Source organism: Anolis sagrei, chromosome 2, assembly GCF_037176765.1.
Source record: "Anolis sagrei isolate rAnoSag1 chromosome 2, rAnoSag1.mat, whole genome shotgun sequence".
Classification (NCBI taxonomy): domain Eukaryota; kingdom Metazoa; phylum Chordata; class Lepidosauria; order Squamata; family Dactyloidae; genus Anolis; species Anolis sagrei.
In genome coordinates, this window is record NC_090022.1 from 12,261,552 (window position 1) to 12,283,210 (window position 21,659).

The window sequence follows — 21,659 nt, forward strand, 5'->3', positions numbered from 1 at the left end:
AATAAGATCTCTTCTTCAGCCTGAAGCTTCCCTGGCTGGGCTGCAAAAGAAACACCAAACTTTGATGTTTTTTCCCCTCTTCCTTTTTGCACAAAGATCCTGGAGTTGCAGGGAATCCTGGGAGTTGTAGTTCACAGCCACATTAAAAAAGGTTGGGTGTCTTTAGGATGGATTGTTTTAGTTTTTTCTGGCTGTTATGGCCATGCTCTTTAGGATGGTTTGCAAACCCCACAAACGCGCCCCAAAGGGATCCTGGGAGTTGTAGTTTTGCAAGGCGTTTGAACTTTGATTTGAGAATCTTTTGAGTAGTGGGATCCGTGGATAGGGAGTCCCGGCTGCCAACAAAAGACTCCTTTGAGCCTGATACTGAATAGCTGGAGAGGGAAGGACACAGTTGCAACAATGAGGCAAGCAACTCCATAAGGAAATATCCCATTTCCTCTTGTTTTGCAACAAGGAAGCCAACCTCTCAGGGTTAAATTGAGAGAGGCAATTCCTAGAGCAGACCCACAGAATGTTAAAAAGGGGGTGTGAGGAAGGACTGCGTTTGGAAACCCCTTCCTGTGCAGAGAAGGAGGAGAAAAAGGAGAGAGAGAGAGAGAGATTGAGAGAGGGAGAGTTGCACTCCAATTTCCTTGCAGCTTCAAGACCCCAGAAGCAGGGCTGGCATTGAGTGCATGCATGCAAGGTGAGCTTGGAGCAGAAAGGGAAGGCAAGCCATTGGGAGAAGGTGCTGTCCATAGCTTTCATGGCCAGAATCACTGGGTTGCTGTGAGTTTTCCAGGCTGTCTGGCCATGTTCCAGAAGCATTCTCTCCTGACGTTTCACTCACATCAATTCCAGGCATCCTCAGAGGTTGTGAGCTCTGTTGGAAACTAGGCAAGTGGGGTTTATATATCTGTGGAATGATGTCCAGGGTGGAAGAAAGAACTCTTGTCTGCTTGAGGCAAATGTGAATGTTGCAATTGACCACCTTGGTTAGCACTGAATAGCCTTGCAGCCTCAAAGCCTAGCTGCTTCCTGCCTGGGGGAATCCTTTGTTGGGTGGTGGCATGATGTCCAGGGTAGGAGAAAGAACTCTTGTCTACTTGAGGCAAATGTGAATGTTGCAATTGATCACCTTGATTAGCATTTAATAGCCTTGCAGCCTCAAAGCCTGGTTGCTTCCTGCCCAGGGGAATCCTTTTTTGGGAGGTGGAATGATGACCAGGGCAAGAGAAAGAATTGTCTACTTTGAAGCAAAGGTGAATGTTGCAATTGACCACCTTTAATAGCCATGCAGCCTCAAAGCCTAGCTGCTTCCTGCCTGGAGGAATCCTTTGTTGGGAGGTGGCATGATGTCCGGGGTAGGAGAAAGAACTCTTGTCTGCTTGAGGCAAATGTGAGTTGCAATTGGCCACCTTAATTAGCATTGAATAGCCTTGCAGCCTCAAAGCTTAGCTGCTTCATGCCCAGGGGAATCCTTTGTTGGGAGGTGGAATGATATCCAGGGTAGGAGAAAGAACTCTTGTCTACTTGAGGCAAATGTGAATGCTGGAATTGGCCACCCTAATTAGCATTGAATAGCCTTGCAGCCTCAAAGCCTAGCTGCTTCCTGCCCAGGGGATTCCTTTTTTGGGAGATAGAATGATGTCCAGGGTAGGAGAAAGAACTGTCTACTTGAGGCAAAGGTGAATGTTGCAATTGGCTGCCTTGATTAGCATTGAATAGCCTTGCAGCCTCAAAGACACAAACTTTGGTTCTTGTACAACATTGTGCATAATGTTGTGCATAACCTTCAGACTCTGTATCTATGGTGTATATGAAACAGACTTGGGTCCTCTCACCAAGGTTATGTATGTATATGCAAAGACGGGTATCCAAAAGAAAGTAGGGTCAAACTGCATTCGTTCTACAGCAGGCATGGACAAAATTCGGCCCTCCTGGTATTTTGGACTTCAATTCCCACAATTCCTAGCAGCCTCAGCCTGAGGGGGGAAAGGCCCTTTCCTTTCCTTTCCCCCCTCATCTGCTTAAGTCCTCTGAAATCCTTGTAAACATGTTCTGCAATTATTTTAATGTGCTATTTATCTCTTTCTACCAACAGAAGAAGAGAACATAGCAAAGAAGATGGAAGAAGGCCCACAACATGAAAGTTCAAAACAAGCAGAAATAGTCCCGGAAACCACCAAGAAAGAGACTCCCTTGTGCCGTGACAAAAAAGAAACTCCTCGAACCCAAGAGAGCTTCCTCTGTGAGCAAGAAACGCATTCAGATGAGATCTCTGTTGATGTTTCTCATGCAAATGACCTCAGTGTAACCGCAATGGACCAGGCTATTCCGAAACATGGGGACGATGAGACAAACTCTCAATGTGGACAGAGTTTCAGCGTGAGCCCAGCTCAGAAAACCAATCCCGGAGAGAAGCGCTACAAATGCTCGGTCTGTGGGAAGTGCTTTGCTGTGAGATCAGGCCTCACTGCTCACGAGAGAACCCACACGGGCGAAAAGCCGTACACGTGTTCGGACTGCGGGAAGGGCTTTAGCGTGAGTTCCAGCCTGAAGGCCCACAAGAGGACCCACACCGGAGAGAAGCCGCATGAGTGTTCGCACTGTGGGAAGCGGTTCTCTGTGAGCTCGACCTTGAAAAAGCACTACCGGACACACACGGGTGAGAGGCCCTACGAGTGCTTGGTCTGCGGGGTGAGGTTCCGCCAAATCGGCAGCCTGAAAGCTCACCAAAAAATCCACACAGGAGAAAAATCCTGCGAGTGCTCAGTCTGCGGGCTGGTTTTTAGCGAGCTCTCTGTCCTTTTTGCCCATTATAGGACCCACACAGGAGAGAAACCCTACAAGTGCTCCGAGTGCAACAAGAGCTTCTACCAGAAACAGGGGCTTGCTCTGCACCTGAAGATGCATTTTGGGGAGCGGCCGTATAAATGCTCCGAATGTGGGAAAAGCTTCAGTGTGAGCTCACGCCTTAAGAAGCACCAGTTGATCCATACAGGAGAGAGGCCCTTCCAGTGTCAGCAATGTGGAAAAAGCTTTTGTTCGAGCACAGATCTCATCATCCACGAGAGAGCCCACGCTGGAGACAAGCCCTATCAATGCTCCTTTTGTGGGAAACGGTTCTGTCGTACCTCGGAGGTGGTCAGCCACGAAAGAATCCACACTGGGGAGAAACCCTACAAATGCCTGGAGTGTGGGAAGAGCTTCAGTGTCAGCTCGCGGTTGAGCACACACAAGAGAGTCCATACAGGGGAGCGGCCATTCAAGTGCTCACAGTGTGGAAGGACTTTCACCTACAAGGCCCACCTGGTTGCACACGAGAGGATCCATACGGGAGAGAGGCCGTACAAGTGCTCTGTGTGTGGGAAAACCTTTCGGGTGCGCGACTGCCTTATGGTCCACGAGAGAATCCACACTGGGGAGAAACCTTTTAAATGCTTAGACTGTGGCAAAAGCTTCCGGAACAGCTCTTCTCTTGTCCAACACCAAAGGATACATGCGGAACGAAACAAATAAATGCAGCATAGAATAAAAAAGGAGAAAGAGAAAACGAGGGCCACCCAGTTCAGTGTCCAAATCTGTAGCTTTCTGGCGAAGAAATTACATCACAAACAAAGTTGGAAGGCTTTAATTCAAAAGCATGCATTAGGGAATGCAACAAAGTTCCAACCGACAGTTTATTTCCCTCAAGTCTCACCCTGTCCCCATCCCTGCGTTGCTCCATTTTTCATGGCAACCCTCTTCCAGATTTCAAATATACACAGGACAGGTCTGAGGCATGGCCTAATTTCCTGGCTTCACATGCCCTATTCTGTCTGATAGATGGCCATCCATCCTGTGATTCAAAATCTCCAGAGAAGGAGGCTCCACCACACTTTGAGGCAGCGTATTCCACTGTTGAACAGCTCTTACTGACAGTTAGTTCTTCCTAGTGTTTACATGCCATTTGAATCCCTTGCTCCGTGTCCTGGTCTCCAAAGGAGGTTCCAACTCTATCACTCTTTTCCACTTTTTGCTAAGGAGGCTGTTCAGGTCCTGAACCAGTGCTTGGCAGCTGTAATGATCTGGATGAGGGCAAACAAATTGAAATTAAATCCAGACAAGACGGAGATCCTCCTGGTCAGTCTTTTCAGAAAAGTGGAGGGTTCACCTTTTCATAAGAGTGGAGATATAGTATTTACATTACTGACAAGAAACATTTATGCACCTCACATTAAGTAAAGGTAAAGGTTTTCCCCTGATATTAAGTCCAGTTGTGTCTGACTCTGGGGGTTGGTGCTCATCTCCATTTGTAAGCCGAAGAGCCAGCGTTGTCCGTAGACATCTCCAAGGTCATGTAGCCGGCATGACTGCATGGAGTGCTGTTACCTTCCCGCTGGAGTGGTACCTATCGATCTCACATTTGCATGTTTTCGAACTGCTAGGTTGGCAGAAGCTGGGGCTAACAGCGGGAGCTCACACCACTCCCCAGATTTGAACTGGTGACCTTTCGGTCAGCAAGTTCAGCAGCTCAGTGCTTTAACCCACTGCGCCGCTGGGGGCTCCGTTACTGGGCTAAATATGAACCAAAGGCAGCAAAGGTTCCATCACTGGCATTTACTCCTATCTCATGCTGATACCCGTTCTAAGACTTTGAGGGCCTTTTTGCATTGATGACCACAATAGTCTCACAATTTGTATTGTTAAATGTTTTTCATGTTGTTTGATAATCATCCTGAAAAATTAGTAGGGAAGGATGGTAGACCTTATCTTAATAATTATTTGAAAAAGCAATGAAAAAATGCAATAAAACAAATGGTGTTCAATAAATGTCCCAGCCCTTGGTTTCTATCCCTAGTGTTCTCCAGTATGATGATTCTTTGCGCAATTTGCGGTGCATCTACAGTGGAATCAATGCAGTTTGACAATACTTGAACTGACCTGGTGGGCTCTGGTCAAGTGACCCCTGGTCAAAGTGGGCCTTGGTCATGTGGGCCCTGGTCAAAGTGGACCCTGTTCAAGTGGGCCCTGGTCAAAGTGGGCCCTGGGCAAAGTAGGCTCTGGTCAAAGTGGTCCTTGGTCAAAGTTGGCCCTGGTCAAAGTGGGCCCTGGGCAAAGTGGGCCCTGGGCAAAGTGGGCCCTGGGCAAAGTGGGCTCTGGTCAAAGTGGTCCTTGGTCAAAGTGGGCCCTGGTCAAAGTGGTCCTTGGTCAAAGTGGGCCCTGGTCAAAGTGGTCCTTGGTCAAAGTTGGCCCTGGTCAAAGTGGGCCCTGGTCAAAGTGGGCCCTGGGCAAAGTGAGCCATGGTCAAAGTGGGCCCTGGTCAAGTGGCTCTGGTCAAAGTAGGCCCTGTTCAAGTTGGCCTTGGTCAATGTGGGCCTTGGTCAACATGGGCCCTGGTCAAAGTGGGCCCTGGTCTAAATGGGCCTTGGTCAAAGTGGGCCCTGGTCAAAGTGAGCCATGGTCAAAGTGGGCCCTGGTCAAGTGGCTCTGGTCAAAGTAGGCCCTGTTCAAGTTGGCCTTGGTCAAAGTGGGCCCTGGTCAACATGGGCCCTGGTCAAAGTGGGCCCTGGTCCAAATGGGCCTTGGTCAAAGTGGGCCCTGGTCAAAGTGAGCCATGGTCAAAGTGGGCCCTGGTCAAGTGGCTCTGGTCAAAGTAGGCCCTGTTCAAGTTGGCCTTGGTCAAAGTGGGCCCTGGTCAACATGGGCCCTGGTCAAAGAGGGCCCTGGTCTAAATGGGCCTTGGTCAAAGTGGGCCTTGATCAAAGTGATCCATGGTCAAAGTGGGCCCTGGTCAAGTGGCTCTGGTCAAAGTGGGCCCTGTTCAAGTTGGCCTTGGTCAAAGTGGGCCCTGGTCAACATGGGCCCTGGTCAAAGTGGGCCCTGGTCTAAATGGGCCTTGGTCAAAGTGGGCCTTGATCAAAGTGAGCCATGGTCAAAGTGGGCCCTGGTCAAGTGGCTCTGGTCAAAGTGGGCCCTGTTCAAGTTGGCCTTGGTCAAAGTGGGCCCTGGTCAACATGGGGCCTGGTCAAAGTGGGCCCTGGTCTAAATGGGCCTTGGTCAAAGTGGGCCCTGGTCAAAGTGAGCCATGGTCAAAGTGGGCCCTGGTCAAGTGGGCTCTGGTCAAAGTAGGCCCTGTTCAAGTTGGCCTTGGTCAAAGTGGGCTCTGGTCAAAGTGGATCCTGGTCAAATGGGCCTTGGTCAAAGTGGGTCTGGTCAAAATGAGCCCTGGTCAAGTGGGCTCTAGTCAAAGTGGGCCCTGTTCAAGTGGTTCTTGGTCAAAGTGGGCCCTGGTCAAAGTGAGCCCTGGTCAAAGTGGGCCCTGGTCAAAGTGGGCCCTGGTCAAAGTGGGCCCTGGTCAAGTGGGCCCTGGTCAAGTGGGCCCTAGTCAAGTGGGCTATGGTCAAAGTAGGCCCTGGTCAAAAAAGGTTGAGAACCACTGGCTTAGGTGGACAGTAGACTAGGCTAAAAGTGGGGTGCTCACTCTGACCTGGGCTCAAACGGCCAACCTTTCGGTTGCTAAAGATCTATTGCTGCTGGTGATTAGCCAGCTGTGCTAAAGCCCGGCCCTAGTTGCCAGAACTTTTCCAATAACACTAAAGGATCAAACATACATATAAAGGTACCGTTCCATTATCCAGGTGGATGAACATATTTTACTTTTATAGAGAGAAATATACACCTTATACACATAACACTGAAGGTAATGGTGTGCACAATATCTTTGCTGATTCCATGTAAGCATCAAAAGGATGCATTGATGCTGTAGAATTAATGCAGTTCAATACTATTTTAACAACCATGGCTCAATGCTGTGGAATGAAGGGAGTTGTAACTTCCCAAATTCTTTAGCCTTCCCTTCCAAAAAGAGTGCTGGAGCCTCACCAAACTATAAATCCCAGGACCCCATAGCATTGAATCGTGGCAGTTCAAAGGGTGTCAAACTGCGTTCAGTCCATGATGGGAGGGGGGGGGGGACGGGGACACACGACACACACACTATAACCTGATTTTTGTTCCTGGGTTATAAGTGTCATTTCCTAATTGTTTCTGTCACATGGAGTAATGTTATGTTTTTGTTTTTGCGGGAGGGACATCCTGCAGCACATTTTGGTATAGTTTTTCAATGAATATCTCATAGAGCAGTGTTTCTCAACCTGAGGGTCGGGACCCCTGGGGGGGTCATGAGGGGGTGCCAGAGGGGTCATCAAAGACCATCAGAAAGCACAATATTTCCTGTTGGTCATTAGGATTTGTTGTTGGGGTTCAGAACGCTCTTTGATTGTAGGTGAACTATAAATCCCAGCAACTACAACTCCCAAATGTCAAGGTCTGTTTTCCCCAAACTCCACCAGTCTTCACATTTGGGCATACTGAGTGCTCATGTCAAATTTGGTCCAGATCCATCATTGTTTGAGTCCACAGTGCTCTCTGGATGGAGGTGAACTACAACTCTAAAACTCAAGGTCAATGCCCACCAAACCGTTCTAGTTTTTTTCTGTTGGTCATGGGAGTTCAGTATGCCAAGTGTGTTTCAATTCAGTCATTGATGGAGTTCCAAATGCTCTTTGATTGTAGGTGAACTATAAATCCTGGCAACTGCAACTCCCAAATGACAAATTCAAACCCCTCCCCAACCTCACCAGTATTCAAATTTGGTCGTTATTGGGTATTTGTGCCAAATTTGTTCCAGTGAATGAAAATACATCCTGCATATTTATATTATGGGGCATATTGAGGATTCTTTCCAAGTTTGGTCCAGATCCATCATTGTTTGAATCCACAGTGCTCTCTAGATGTAGGTGAACTACAACTCCAAAACTCAAAGTCAATGCCCACCAAATCCTTCTAGTTTTGTTGTTGTTGTTGGTCATGGGAGTTTTGTGTGCCAAGTTTGGTTCAATTCCATCGCTGGTGGGGTTCAGAATGCTCTTTGATTGTAGGTGAACTATAAATCCCAGCAACTACAACTTCCAAATGTCAAGGTCTATTTTCCCCAAACTAAAGCGGTGTTCACATTTGGGCATATTGAGTATTCATGTCAAATTTGTTTCAATTCCATCTCTGGTGGGGTTCAGTATTCTCTTTGATTGTAGGTGAGCTATAAATCCCAGCAACTACAACTTCCAAAGGACAAGGCCTATTTTCCCCAAACACCATCAGTCTTCAAATTTGGGCTTATTGAGTGTTCGTGTCAAGTTTGGTCCAGATCCATCATTGTTTGAATCCACAGTGTTCTCTGGATGCAGATGAACTACAACTTCAAAATTCCATTGTTAGTGGAATTCAGAATGCTTGTGGTTGTAGGCGAACTATAAATCCCAGCAACTACAACTCCCAAATGACAAGGTCTGTTTTCCCCAAACTCCACCAGTATTCAGATTCGGGCATATCAGGTGTTTGTGCCAAATTTGGTCCAGTGAATGAAAATGTTGTTGTTCATTTGTTCAGTCGTCTCCGACTCTTCGTGACCTCATGGACCAGCCCACGCCAGAGCTCCCTGTCGGCCGTCACCACCCCCAGCTCCTTCAAGGTCAGTCCAGTCACTTCAAGGATGAAAATACACCCTGCATATTTACATTATGATTCATAACAGTAGCAAAATTATAGTTATGAAGTAGCAAAAAAAAAGGAATGTAATGTTTGGGGGTCACCACAACATAAGGGGTCGTAGCATTAGGAAGGTTGAGAAACACTGTCATAGAGTCTCAACCAATTCAGCATAGTTTGTGGCAGACACAAAAATTAAGTGTCTGGAGTAGAACAACGACTCTCAAAGTAAGAATTCAAAACGATCTTGACAGATTAGAGAGATGGGCCAAAACTAACAAAATGAAGTTCAACAGTGACAAATGTAAGATACTCCACTTTGGCAGAAAAAATGAAATGCAAAGATACAGAATGGGGGACAATGCCTGGCTCGAGAGCAGTACGTGTGAAAAAGATCTTGGAGTCCTCGTGGACAACAAGTTAAACATGAGCCAACAATGTGATGTGGCGGCAAAAAAAGCCAATGGGATTTTGGCCTGCATCAATAGGAGCATAGTGTCTAGGTCCAGGGAAGTCATGCTACCCCTCTATTCTGCCTTGGTTAGACCACATCTGGAATATTGTGTCCAATTCTGGGCGCCACAATTCAAGAGAGATATTGACAAGCTGGAATGTGTCCAGAGGAGGGCGACTAAAATGATCAAGGGTCTGGAGAACAAGCCCTATGAGGAGCGGCTTAGGGAACTGGGCATGTTTAGCCTGAAGAAGAGAAGGCTGAGAGGAGATATGATAGCCATGTATAAATATGTGAGAGGAAGCCACAGGGAGGAGGGAGCAAGCTTGTTTTCTGCTTCCTTGGAGACTAGTACGCGGAACAATGGCTTCAAACTACAAGAGAGGAGATTCCATCTGAACATGAGGAAGAACTTCCTGACTGTGAGAGCCGTTCAGCAGTGGAACTCTCTGCCCCAGAGTGTGGTGGAGGCTCCTTCATTGGAAGCTTTTAAGCAGAGGCTGGATGGCCATTTGTCAGGGGTGATTTGAATGCAATATTCCTGCTTCTTGGCAGAATGGGGTTGGACTGGATGGCCCATGAGGTCTCTTCCAACTCTTTGATTCTATGATTCTAAGTATCGTACAAGTAAACAGGAAATAACACTTCCCAAAGCAAGAAGAGAAAGTGTTTCCAATGTTGTCCCACAGCAGTGAAATCAGCCCAGAGCTGTTCCTTGCCATGCCATCTCCCAGGAAGGGTTAAGGCGAGCGAGTTGAGGCTTGCAAGAGAGACCAGGGAGGGATTTGCCAGGCTGAAATGCAAAGAAAAGGGGGGTATCAAAGGGGGGCTTGCAAGTCCCCTTCCTGTTCCTGGAGGGGCGGAGAAAGGGGCAGGTTGGAAAGGGGTTTGGAGAAAGAGAAAAGGGGGTGTTCTTTTGAGTATTGGGAGTCTTGCTCAAAAGAGAACTTGAATCCTGCAAGCACAGGTGAGCTGTGGACAAGGGATCATGGGCTGCAAGGAGGAAGGGATGCAAAACTGTATGGATGACTGACTTGAGTCTTTGGGTGTATCTACACCAGTATTGGCAAACTTTGGCCCTCCAGGTGTTTTGGACTTCAACTCCCACAATTCCTAACAGCCTCAGGCCCCTTCCTTTTCCCCCTCAGCCGCTTAAGCGGCTGAGGGGGAAAAGGAAGGGGCCTGAGGCTGTTAGGAATTGTGGGAGTTGAAGTCCAAAACACCTGGAGGGCCAAAGTTTGCACTAACGTTTGTCTTTCTTCTTAACCTTCTTAATGCCGCGAGTCCTTATTTGATTAGCAGTTTCCTTATCTCTATATACCTAAAGCAGTGGGAGGGGCTGCAGGCCACATAACTGACTCGGTGACAGTTTAGAACAGTGGTTTTCAACCTCCCTAATACCGTGACCCCATCCTACCCGTACCCCACATTTTCTAGACCAGTGTTTCTCAACCTTCCTTATGCCGTGACCCCTTAAGACAGCTCCTCATGTTGTGGTGACCCCACAATCATAAAATTATTTTCGTTGCTACTTCATAACTATAATTTTGCTACTGTTACGAATCGTCATGTAAATATCTGATATAGAATCATAGAATCATAGAATCAAAGAGTTGGAAGAGACCTCATGGGCCATCCAGTCCAACCCCCTGCCAAGAAGCAGGAATATTGCATTCAAATCACCCCTGACAAATGGCCATCCAGCCTCTGCTTAAAAGCTTCCAAAGAAGGAGCCTCCACCACACTCCGGGGCAGAGAGTTCCACTGCTGAACGGCTCTCACAGTCAGGAAGTTCTTCCTAATGTTCAGATGGAATCTCCTCTCTTGTAGTTTGAAGCCATTGTTCCGCGTCGTAGTCTCCAAGGAAGCAGAAAACAAGCTTGCTCCTTCCTCCCTGTGGCTTCCTCTCACATATTTATACATGGCTATCATATCTCCTCTCAGCCTTCTCTTCTTCAGGCTAAACATGCCCAGTTCCCTAAGCCGCTCCTCATAGGGCTTGTTCTCCAGACCCTTGATCATTTTAGTCGCCCTCCTCTGGACACATTCCAGCTTGATATGCTGGATGCGTTTTCATTCACTGGACCAAATTTGGCACAGATACCCAATACGTCCCAATTTGAATACTGGTGGAGTTGGGGAGGATTGGTTTTATCACTTGGGAGTTGTAGTTGCTGGGATGTATCGTTCACCTACAATCAAAGAGCATTCTGAACTCCATCAAGAACCAAACTTGGCACACAAAACTCCCACAACCAACAGAAAATACTGGAAAAGTTTGGTGGGCCTTAACCTTGTGTTTGGGAGTTGTAGTTCAACTACATCCAGAGAGCATTGTGGACTCAAACAATGATGGATCTGGAAACTTGGCACAAATACTCAATATGCCCAAATGTGAACACTAGTGGAGTTTGGGGGAAATAGACCTTGATATTTGGGAGTTGTAGTTGTCTGGTTTTATAGTTTGCCTACAATGAAAGAGCCCTTTGAACTCCACCAATGATAGAATTGGCCCAAATTTCCCACACAGAAACCCCATGCCTTGAAGGGACTTGCTGGCATGAGCCTCTCTCCAGCCTTGCATGCTCTCCCTCGCCCGCACATGCGCATCACGCTCCCCACTTGGAGTTTCAGAAACAGCCCTCCCCTTGACCGAGAAGCTGGCCAATCACAGCAGAGGAGAGCTTTTGGTGGGAAGATTCGCCTTGTGTTTCCAAAAAGGAAGAGAAGGACAGGCGGAGAGATCTTCAGCCTTCTCTGCCAAAGGAGTTCCTAAGACCATCAGAAATATATGTTTTCTGATAGTCTTCGGTGATCCCTCTGAAATCCCCTCATGACCCCTCAGGGGTCTCAACCCACAGGTTGAGAAACACTGCTCTAACCAGCGGTGCTCTTGGTCCCACCGCCATCGCAGTCGCGTTTAGTGGGGAAAAGAAGCAGGGCCTTCTTGGTAGTGGCCCCTCGGCTGTGGCACTTTCTCCCCAATGAGGTTAGATCTGCCCCCTCCCTCCTGACCTTCTGGAAGAAGCTTACTTAAATCCTGGTTATGGGATCAGGTGTTCACAGAATAGTTTGTTTACTGGGAAAGAATCATAGAATCATAAAGTTGAAAGGGACCTCATGGACCATTCAGTCCAACCCCATTCTGCCAAAAAACAGGAATATTGAATTCAAAGCACCCCTGACAGATGGCCATCCAGCCTCTGTTTAAAAGCTTCCAAAGAAGGAGCCTCCACCACACTCCGGGGCAGAGAGTTCCACTGCTGAACGGCTCTCACAGTCAGGAAGTTCTTCCTCATGTTCAGATGGAATCTCCTCTCTTGTAGTTTGAAGCCATTGTTCCATTGCGTCCTAGTCTCCAAGGAAGCAGAAAACAAGCTTGCTCCCTCCTCCCTGTGGCTTCCTTTCACATATTTCTACATGGCTATCATATCTCCTCTCAGCCTTCTCTTCTCCAGGCTAAATAAGACCAGCTCTTTAAGCCGCTCCTCATAGGGCTTGTTCTCCAGACCATTGATCATTTTAGTTTATTGGACCGGGCTTGGACCGCTTTGGATGACAATTTTAATTCTGGTGATTTTAATTTGGTGAGTGGGTTTTCTTAATGTATATTAGAATTATTTTAATTTTGAGGATGTATTTATTATATGTTTTATATGACATTTGGCATCGAATTGTTGCCTGTTTGGAAGCTGTTCTGAGTCCCTCCGCGGAGGTCAAGAAGGACGGGGTATGCATGTTTTAAATAAATAACTCCATATTGTTGTTCATTCGTTCAGTCATTTCCGATTCTTCGTGACCTCATGGACCAGCCCACGCCAAAGCTCCCTGTCAGCCGTCACCATGCCCAGCTCCTTCAAGGTCAATCCAGTCACTTCAAGGATGCCATCCATCCATCTTGCCCTTGGTCGGCCCCTCTTCCTTTTTCCTTCCACTTTCCCCAGCATCATTGTCTTCTCTAAGCTTTCCTTTCTTCTCATGATGTGGCCAAAGTACCTTCTCCTTAAATATGTGAATAATAGGACTCAATTATGTCTTTGTGCCATACAGATTTCCTGAACAACCCAAAGCAGAACCTGGTTGGATGTATATCAGATCTACCTCCCTGTTGTGCTTCCAAAACAGAAGGTAACAAAAACCTCATAGTGACGCGAGGCCAAGGTCTCTTTGACCTCCGAGAGAGAGAAGAAATGGCTTCGAAAGAGGAAGAAGAAGAGGCGGCCATACCCTTGGCTCCCCATGAATATGTTCCGGGTGAGAAGACAGCGGACCAACAACACCCCACAGATTCCTTGAGGCATGGAGATGCTTCAGAGGGCATGGAAATTGTGAGCAACCATGTGGTGAAAAATGAGGACATGGCTGAGCAAGCAACCAAGGCTCTCGGTACATCAGCAAAATCTTGTCCCGAACCAAATCGCCCGCACCTCCCGGACACTCCGCATTGGGACGATATATTCCTGACGCCCGTTGAGAAGGCAGTCATTAGCCATCCAGGGAAATGGATATCACGTCTCCTCCCGGGCCTCAAGGAGGAAGGGCAGAGGCTATTTGAGGAGCGGGAGGTAGGGGACTACGGGAAGGTGAAGGCGGCTATCTTGAGGGTCGACGCCATCAGCACCGAGGTCCAGCGGCAGCACTTCCGGCTGTTTCAATACAAGGAGGCCGATGGGCCCGGCGAGGCGTGCAGCCGGCTCTGGTTCCTTTGCCACCGGTGGCTGAAGCCCGAGCGGCATACCAAGGAGCAGATACTGGAGCTGTTGATCCTGGAGCAGTTCCTGGCCATCCTTCCCTTGGAGATCCAGAGCTGGGTCAAAGACGGCTGTCCGGAGACCTGTGCCCAAGCGGTGACTTTGGCGGAAGAGTTTCTGCTGAAGCCACGAAAGGCGGAGAAGCCATCACAGCAGGTGAACCTAGTCATACCTGGTGATTCTGTCATCCTGTATCCTGTGGAGAGACAAGAGTCTGGAAACATTTGTGGTACCCAACATGGATCTGAGTGCTTAAGTCCAAAACACCTAGAGGACCAAAGGTTGGACATCACTGGTTAAACCAGGCATGGGCAAACTTCGGCCTCCATGTGTTTTGGATTTTAACCCTCCCACAATTCCTAACACTTGGCATTTTCTAGATCCTCCACCACAATAATAATAATAATAATAATAATAATAATAATAATAATAATAATAATTTATTTATATTCTGTCCTATCTCCCCAAGAGGACTCAGTACACCCATTCAACACCATTTTTGGATAGACAGGATAGAGACAGACAGGACAGAAAGGAGGTATGTTGTGTCAACATCCAGCTTTTTGGCACCACTGGAGGTTGTGCTCAAACCCAGCCACAGGGAGGTGCTGTCACTCCATCCTCTATGATGAAGAGCTATCAGGACTTCTTCTTTTTGGTCACCGGGCATTTTTCTGATCTTTTTCTTTATGGTATCATAAAATACCTCCCCTGCTTGTTTTAGCGGTACCTAATTTCTCTACTTACAGCTCAAGCTGTTTTCAAATTGCTTAGGTAAATAGTAAGCTGGGCTGACAGTCGGGAGCTCATGCTGACCTAGGGTTTCGAACTGGTAACCTTTCAATTGGTAGATCTTATCATTGTTGGTGATTTTTCAGCTGTGCTAAAGCCCGGCCCCACTCTTAAATGTTTCTGCCACAAGTCAATAAGCCTTGCCTAATAAGTGAGAAAATATTCACCCATGAACCTTGAAATCCCTTACTTTTGTAAGGTAAAAGTAAAGGTAAAGATTTTCCCTTGATATTAGTTGTGTCCGCCCAAAGAGTCGGCGTTGTCCATAGACCCCTCCAAGATCATGTGGCCAGCATGACTGCATGGAGTGCTGTTACCTTCCCACCAGAGCGGTACCTATTGATCTACTCACATTTGCCTGTTTTCGAACTGCTAGGTTGTCAGAAGCTGGGCCTAACAGCGAGACCTCAGCTCACTTCCCCAGATTCGAACCGCCAAACTTTTGGTCAGCAAGTTCAGCAGCTCAGCGGTTTAATCTGCTGTGCCCCTGGGGGCTCCTTCTGTATGCTTATTCACAATGTTGTCAGAGGCTTTCATGGCTGAAATCACTGGGTTGCTGTGAGTTTTTTTAGGCTGTTTGGCCATGTTCCAGTAGCATTCTCTCCTGATGTTTCTCCTGCATCTGTGGCTACCATCTTCAGAGGTACAGAACCTCTGCAACAGAAAATGCCAGCTACAGAAGCAGGCAAAACATCGGGAGAGAATGCTACTCGAACATGGCCTTACAGTCCAAAAAACTCACGTCAACCTAGTTATTCAAGAGTTGTGATAACTTCGGTGTCTTTGTAATACAGTAGGGTTTCGCTTATCCAACCTTCGCTCATCCAACGCAGTCTTCCTCCTGCCCAGATCCACAGCTGTTTCAATACATTGCAATGTTTTGGTGCTAAATTAGTAAATACAGTAATTACTACATAACATTACCGTGTATTGAACTGCTTTTCCTGTCGATTTGCTGTAAAACATGATGTTTTTGGTGCTTAATTTGTAAAATCATAGCGTCATTTGACATTTCATAGGCTTTTCCATAATCCCTACTTATTATCCAACATTTTCACTTATCCAATGTCTATGTTGGATAAACAAGACGCTACTGCAACTTCGTAATAACTTCGTAATAGCTGTTTTTAAATCGTGTTGTTTAAGGATGGGTTTTTAATACAAATGTTAATGGATTTTTGATGATGTAATTTTTACGTTTTATGTCTAAATGGTATTTTATGTCTTAATAGGATTAGTTTTTTAATTTATAGTTATATGTTATTGTCTAGCTATTACGTTTTGGTTTTCATCTGTATGTACGGAATTGAATTTTGACTTTATTATGTTGGAAACCACTTTGAGTTCCTTCAGAGGGTGAAAAGCGGTATATAAATGTAGTAAATAAAATAGAAATAAATTCGTAATGGGTCAAGTCGAGGACGCTTCCTTTGGTGGCATAGCCATGGATCAAGGAGAGTCTTCCATGTTTGGTGGCAGTGGTGGGGCAGGTGGGGTCACACCATCTCCAGCCTCCATCCACAGACCATTCACAGTTTCTGAGCTTGACTTTCTCTTTTTTTTCAGGTGCCAGGATCACTTGAAAAGCCAGCCGGGAGCTCTCCTGAGTCGGCCAGAGCGCCGTTGGAAGCCAACCAAGAAGAGGAGCACCAGGAGGTCAAGCAAGAGACCGTTATGGATGGTATCTCCATGGGTAAGGAGGAATGTTTATCTATATACATAAAAAGGTAATGTTCATTTGTGGGATTAACATAACTCAAAAACCACTGGACGAAGTGACACCAAATTCGGACACAAAACACCTATCAGGCCAACAAGTGACCATCACTCACAAAACACTGAAAAATACAGCATTACAATACACGCGCAAAACCATATTTATACACAAACACATATATACACATATACACAAATATATACACACACATATATACATATATATATACACACACACATATACACAGACTGGGCCACAGCAATGCGTGGCTGGGGACGGCTAGTTTTAACATAAACGGAAATGTACCAGTTGCTACCTATGGGGTTGAGTTCAGCCAGTACTTTGGCAAGTAATATTTCATGTTGCTGTTGTCCTTGGGGATCAAAAGTCTGTAAGCCAATCTTTAATGAGGAATGCCTTCTTAGGGAGCTGGATAGGTTTAGCTTTCAGAAAAGAGGTGACGTGATAGCTATCTTTAGATCTCTGAAGGCTAAAGACCAAAGGCCTAAAGACTTTGGCCTGCACTTAAAAACAATTGGCACTGACAAAATTACCATCTGCCAGCTGCAAAAGGCCTCCATACTCTGCACACATTATTTGCCTATACATCACACAGCCCTAGATACTTGGGAAGTGTCTGACATGTGATCCAATACAAAAACCAGCATAGTGATCTTGTTTACTGTGGACTTATCTTGTTATGCATCACATAATAACAATAATAATTTATTTTTAACCTGCCCTCTCTCCCCAAGGGACCTCTGGGGGGCTCCCAAAGTAAAAATGGCAAACATTCAATGCCAGTACAAAGTATAACAATTAACAGACAATTAAAAGTAAATAAGTGGTCCACGCTCTTGTCACATCTCGGATAGACTACTGCAACTCACTCTACGTGGGGTTGCCCTTGAAGACGGTTCGGAAACTTCAACTGGTCCAGCGAGCGGCAGCCAGGCTGCACACTGGAGCGACATACAGAGAGCATACCACCCCCCTGTTGTGCCAGCTCCACTGGCTGCCGGTTCAGTTCCGAGCCCAATTCAAGGTGCTGATTTTGACCTACAAAACCCTGTACGGTTCCGGTCCAGTGTATCTGTCCGAATGGATCTCCCTCTACATCCCACCACGGAATTTAAGATCATTTGAGGGGGCCCTGCTCTCGACCCCACCGCTTTCCCAAGTGAGGCTGGTGGGGACGAGGAGCAGGGCCTTCTCAGTGGTGGCCCCTCACCTGTGGGACTCGCTCCCGGCGGATATCAGGGCATCGACATCACTCCTGTCCTTCAGGAGGAAGATAAAGACATGGTTGTGGGACCAGGCCTTCGGGCAATCTGCCAACTAAGTAAGAACAACCAGACAAATAGGATCAGCAGGACTGATAAATGTGGAATGAACTCTGAACTATGAGATAGCGAATATTGACCGGCAATAAGGAGTAATTGGTTTGTATCAGTTTGTATGAAATATTTTATGGGTTTTATTGGTTTTATTGGGTATGGATATGATGTACTGTTGTTGTTTGCTATTTTGCGCTATTGTGTTTTTATCATTGTTGTATGTTACGGGCATCGAATTGTGCCTTGGATATGTAAGCCGCCCTGAGTCCCCTTCGGGGTGAGAAGGGCAGGGTAAAAGGGTAAAAGTAAACCAAATAAATAAATAAATAATAAGTAAAAAAATATCACATGAAACATATAATATAAAACATATCCTATAACAAAAAAATTGCATAGATTAAAATACATATAAAAATATAGGTCTCCATAATTTAGAATTATTTGTTGTCATCATTGTCACAAAGTAGAATTGGTAGTATACAACGAAAAGGTAAATGTTTCCCCTGACATTAAGTCTAGTCATGTCCGACTCTGGGTGGTGGTGCTCATCTCCATTTCTAAGCCGAAGATCTGGTGCTGTCTGTAGACACTTCCAAGGTCATGTGGCTGGCATGACTGCATGGAGTGCCATTACCTATTGATCGACCCACATTTGCATGTTTTTAAGCTGCTAGGTTGGCAGAAGCTGGGGCTAACAGTGGGAGCTCACACCGCTCCCTGGATTCGAACTGCCAACCTTTCGGCAGTTTAACCTGCCGCACCACTGGGGTGGGGGTGGGGGACTTAGTCTGCAACAAGCTGTCAATATATTAAATATATGTATATCCTCATCCCTGAGGGCTACTAACCTGATTGTACAACAACAAAATGGAACAAAAATTGTAATTGGGAAACACAGTCTCGTACATGTTGTCTACTAAAAATGTCCCCATAGATTCCTTACAGTTTTAGTTAGGACTAGCTGTACCTGTCATCCGTTGCTATGGCCAACCTTCCTCTTTCTCTCTCTCTCTCTCTCTCTCTCTCCCTTCCTTCCTTCCTTCCTTCCTTCCTTCCTTCCTTCCCTTTTTTCTTTCCTTCTTTCCTTCCTTCTCTTCCCCTTCCCTTCCTCCCCCCCCCCTTTTTCTTTCCCGTCCTCTTTCTCCCCTTTCTTCCTTCTCTACCTATTCTTGGACTGAAACTCCCAGCAATCCTCCTGATCAATCAATCTATCTACTTATCTATCTCTATGTAATCTATCTATCTGGAAGATTGGTGGGAGTTGCAGTCCAGGAATAGGAAATTGGAAATATTAAGGATTGGGATGCTCTCAAAGAAATCCAAGGAGATGAAAGCTTGCATCTTGGAAGCAGTGCATTTGGAGCATCCATCTCTCCTAAAGTGCCTGGTCTAGGGGATGCTGGGAGCTGTAGTCTGGAAGAGAGTGTTCATATGCTATTGTTTGTGTTTTGTTTGCCAGGGGAGTCGTTTTTGCACATGCGTTGTAGCATCTTTTGGCTTTTTTGGCCTTTTAAGTCCCTTCTGCTATGTTTTTCAGTGTTTGTATGAGTGATGGTCACTCATTGGCCATGTAAGTGTATTGTGTCCAAATTTGGTCTCAATTCATCCAGTGGTTTTTGAGTTCCTTTAATTCCACAAACGAACATTACATTTTTATTTATATAGATTGTGATTTCACTTTCTTTGCTCTTTGTTCGCTTTCTTGGAAGTAGTTTTGATTTAGCAGCCTTCTCATTCTGGTCTGTCATGGATGATGTCAAGTATATTTTGTTGTCCTTTTCTGTACATGCTGTATGTGTCCTTTGGTGGTGCTGACTGTACTCTTTTAATTCCTTCAGCTCAGCTCTGTATGAGCGCAAAAAATGTGGAGAGTCCCCAGCTCCAAAAAGGCAAACATGAGGAACTCTGTGGAGCGCCTGAAGGAGCCGCTGAAGAAAAGTTTCCTTTCTTTGATGAGCAGAAAGATGGGTTTGAAAGTCAACCAAGAGCAGAGAAACAACATCCCAAGAAGCCCCCAAGGAAGAAGGCCCCCAAATTGGTTCCCTTGGTGGGTGCCTCCAAAGATCTCACTCTAACCACAAAAGAGAAGGAAACGAACAATGGTGAGGCATCCGTGAAAGTTGTAGTTTGCGAAGAAACTGTCAGTCAGGGTTCAGATTCAGCGGGAGAGAAGATTCACCGGTGTTCGGTGTGTGGCAAGTGTTTCAGTCTACGGTCGCGCCTTATCGTCCACGAGCGAACCCACACTGGGGAGAAGCCCTATACATGCGCCGAGTGTGGGAGAAGCTTCAGTGTGAGTTCGAGCCTGATCGCGCATAGGAGAACTCACACGGGAGAGAAGCCCTACAAGTGTACGCACTGTGCCAAGAGCTTCAGCGTGAAGTCAGGCTTGATTGCCCACGAACGGACCCACACTGGGGAGAAGCCCTATAAGTGCTTGTATTGCAGCAAGAGCTTCCGCCGCAATTCAGGTCTGGTGAGCCATCAGAGAATCCACACCGGGGACAAACCCTACCAATGCTCAGTGTGCGAGAAAAGCTTCAGCGACATCTCCAACCTCATCACGCATCACAGGATCCACACCGGGGAGAAACCCTACAAATGCCTGGAGTGTGGGAAGAGCTTCAGCCAGAGTTCGTACCTCAACAGCCACCAGAGGATCCACACCGGGGAAAAGCCCTACGAGTGCTCCGAATGTGGCAAGACCTTCAGCGTCAGCTCCCGCCTCCGGAAACATCAGCGGAGCCACACAGGGGAGAGGCCGTTTATATGTTTGGACTGCGGGAAAACCTTTAGTGAAAGCTCGGATCTCCTCGCTCACGAGAGGGCGCACACCGGGGAGAAACCCTATCGGTGTTCGTTCTGCGGGAAGAGCTTCTTGCGTAGTTCGGAGGTGGTCAGCCATGAGAGGATCCACACTGGGGAGAAACCGTATCATTGCGGGGAGTGCGGGAAAAGCTTCAGCGTGAGCTCGCGTCTCAGCGCCCACCGGAGGATCCACACCGGGGAGAAGCCCTTCCAGTGCATGGTGTGCGAGAGGAGCTTCAGTTACAAATCCCACCTCATTACGCACCAGAGGATACACACTGGTGAGAAGCCCTTCCAGTGCTCGGTTTGTGGGAAAAGTTTCCGTGGGAGCTCCAGCCTCGTTGCTCACGAAAGGACACACACCGGCGAGAAGCCGTACAGGTGTTTGGACTGCGGGAAAAGCTTCACTCAAAGCTCAAACCTTATTAGTCATCAGAGAATCCACGGAGAAGGGAATTCCTGAAAATGAACTTCCAGAGGTTACCATATATACAGTAGAGCAGATATGGGCAGACCCAGGCCCGCGGGCCGGATGCAGCCCCTTGGCCTCTTTTCTCAGACCTGCCTCTCTCACACCATCCTATCCTTCCTTCCTTCTCACTTTCCTTCCTCCTTCCTTCCCTTTCTCCTTCCATCCTTTCATCCTTCCTTCCTTTCCTTCCTTCCTCTCTTTCCTCCCTCCCTTGCCTCCCTTTTCTCCCTCCCTCCCTCCTTCCCCTCCACTCTTTCTTCCTCCTTCCCTTCCCTCTTTCCTGTCCCCTTCTCTCTCTCCCTCTTTCTCCTTCCTTCCTTCCTTCCTTCCTTCCTTCCTTCCTTCCTTCCTTCCTTCCCTCCTTTTCTCTTTCCTCCCTCTTTCTTGCCCTTCCTTCCTTCCCTCCCTCTTTCTCCCTCCATCCATTCCTTTCTATCCTTTCATCCTTCCTTCCATCTCACTTTCCTTCCTCCTTCCTTCCCTTTCTCTTTCCACACACCCTTCCTTCCTTCCTTCCTTCCTTCCTTCCTTCCTTCCTTCCTTCCTTCCTTCCTTCCTTCCTTTTCTCCTTCCACCCTTTCATCCTTTCCTTCTCACTTTCCTTCCTCCTTCCTTCCCTTTCTCCTTCCACCCTTCCTTCCTTCCTTCCTTCCACTCTTTCATCCTTCCTTCCTCTCTTTCCTCCCTCCCTCCCTTCCTTACCTCCCTTTTTCTCCCTCCCTCCTTCCTTCCCCTGCACTCTTTCTTCCTCCCTCCCTTCCCTCTTTCCTGTCTCCTTTCCTCTCTTCCTCTTTCTCCCTCCTTCCTTCCCTCC

General features: G+C 47.0%; 2 protein-coding genes across 2 annotated transcripts in view; both read left to right on the top strand.

Annotated features, from left to right (window-relative positions):
- The first annotated feature begins 352 nt into the window (after positions 1 to 352).
- On the top strand, positions 353 to 21,361 carry LOC132765991 (zinc finger protein 721-like). The gene is made up of 7 exons (XM_067463818.1): positions 353 to 688; positions 2,087 to 3,498; positions 4,009 to 4,107; positions 9,761 to 9,935; positions 13,019 to 13,875; positions 16,078 to 16,204; positions 19,404 to 21,361. The coding sequence occupies exons 1-7, from the start codon at positions 682 to 684 to the stop codon at positions 20,834 to 20,836; spliced, it is 4,110 nt and encodes a 1,369-aa protein (XP_067319919.1). The 5' UTR covers positions 353 to 681; the 3' UTR covers positions 20,837 to 21,361.
- LOC132767726 (zinc finger protein 665-like) overlaps positions 8,420 to 21,659 on the top strand; it is a 147,481-nt gene continuing 134,241 nt past the window's right edge. Inside the window, exon 1 of the mRNA XM_067465172.1 lies at positions 8,420 to 8,497. The gene's annotated coding sequence lies outside the window, so the exon portion shown is untranslated. The remainder of the gene's footprint in view (positions 8,498 to 21,659) is intronic.

Excerpts from the sequence above, each read along its gene's own strand:
- LOC132765991 (XM_067463818.1), top strand. Across the intron at positions 3,499-4,008 it reads GGATACATGCGGAACGAAAC|GAGGCTGTTCAGGTCCTGAA; the intron begins AAATAAATGCAG and ends CTTTTTGCTAAG. Across the intron at positions 13,876-16,077 it reads CGGAGAAGCCATCACAGCAG|GTGCCAGGATCACTTGAAAA; the intron begins GTGAACCTAGTC and ends CTTTTTTTTCAG.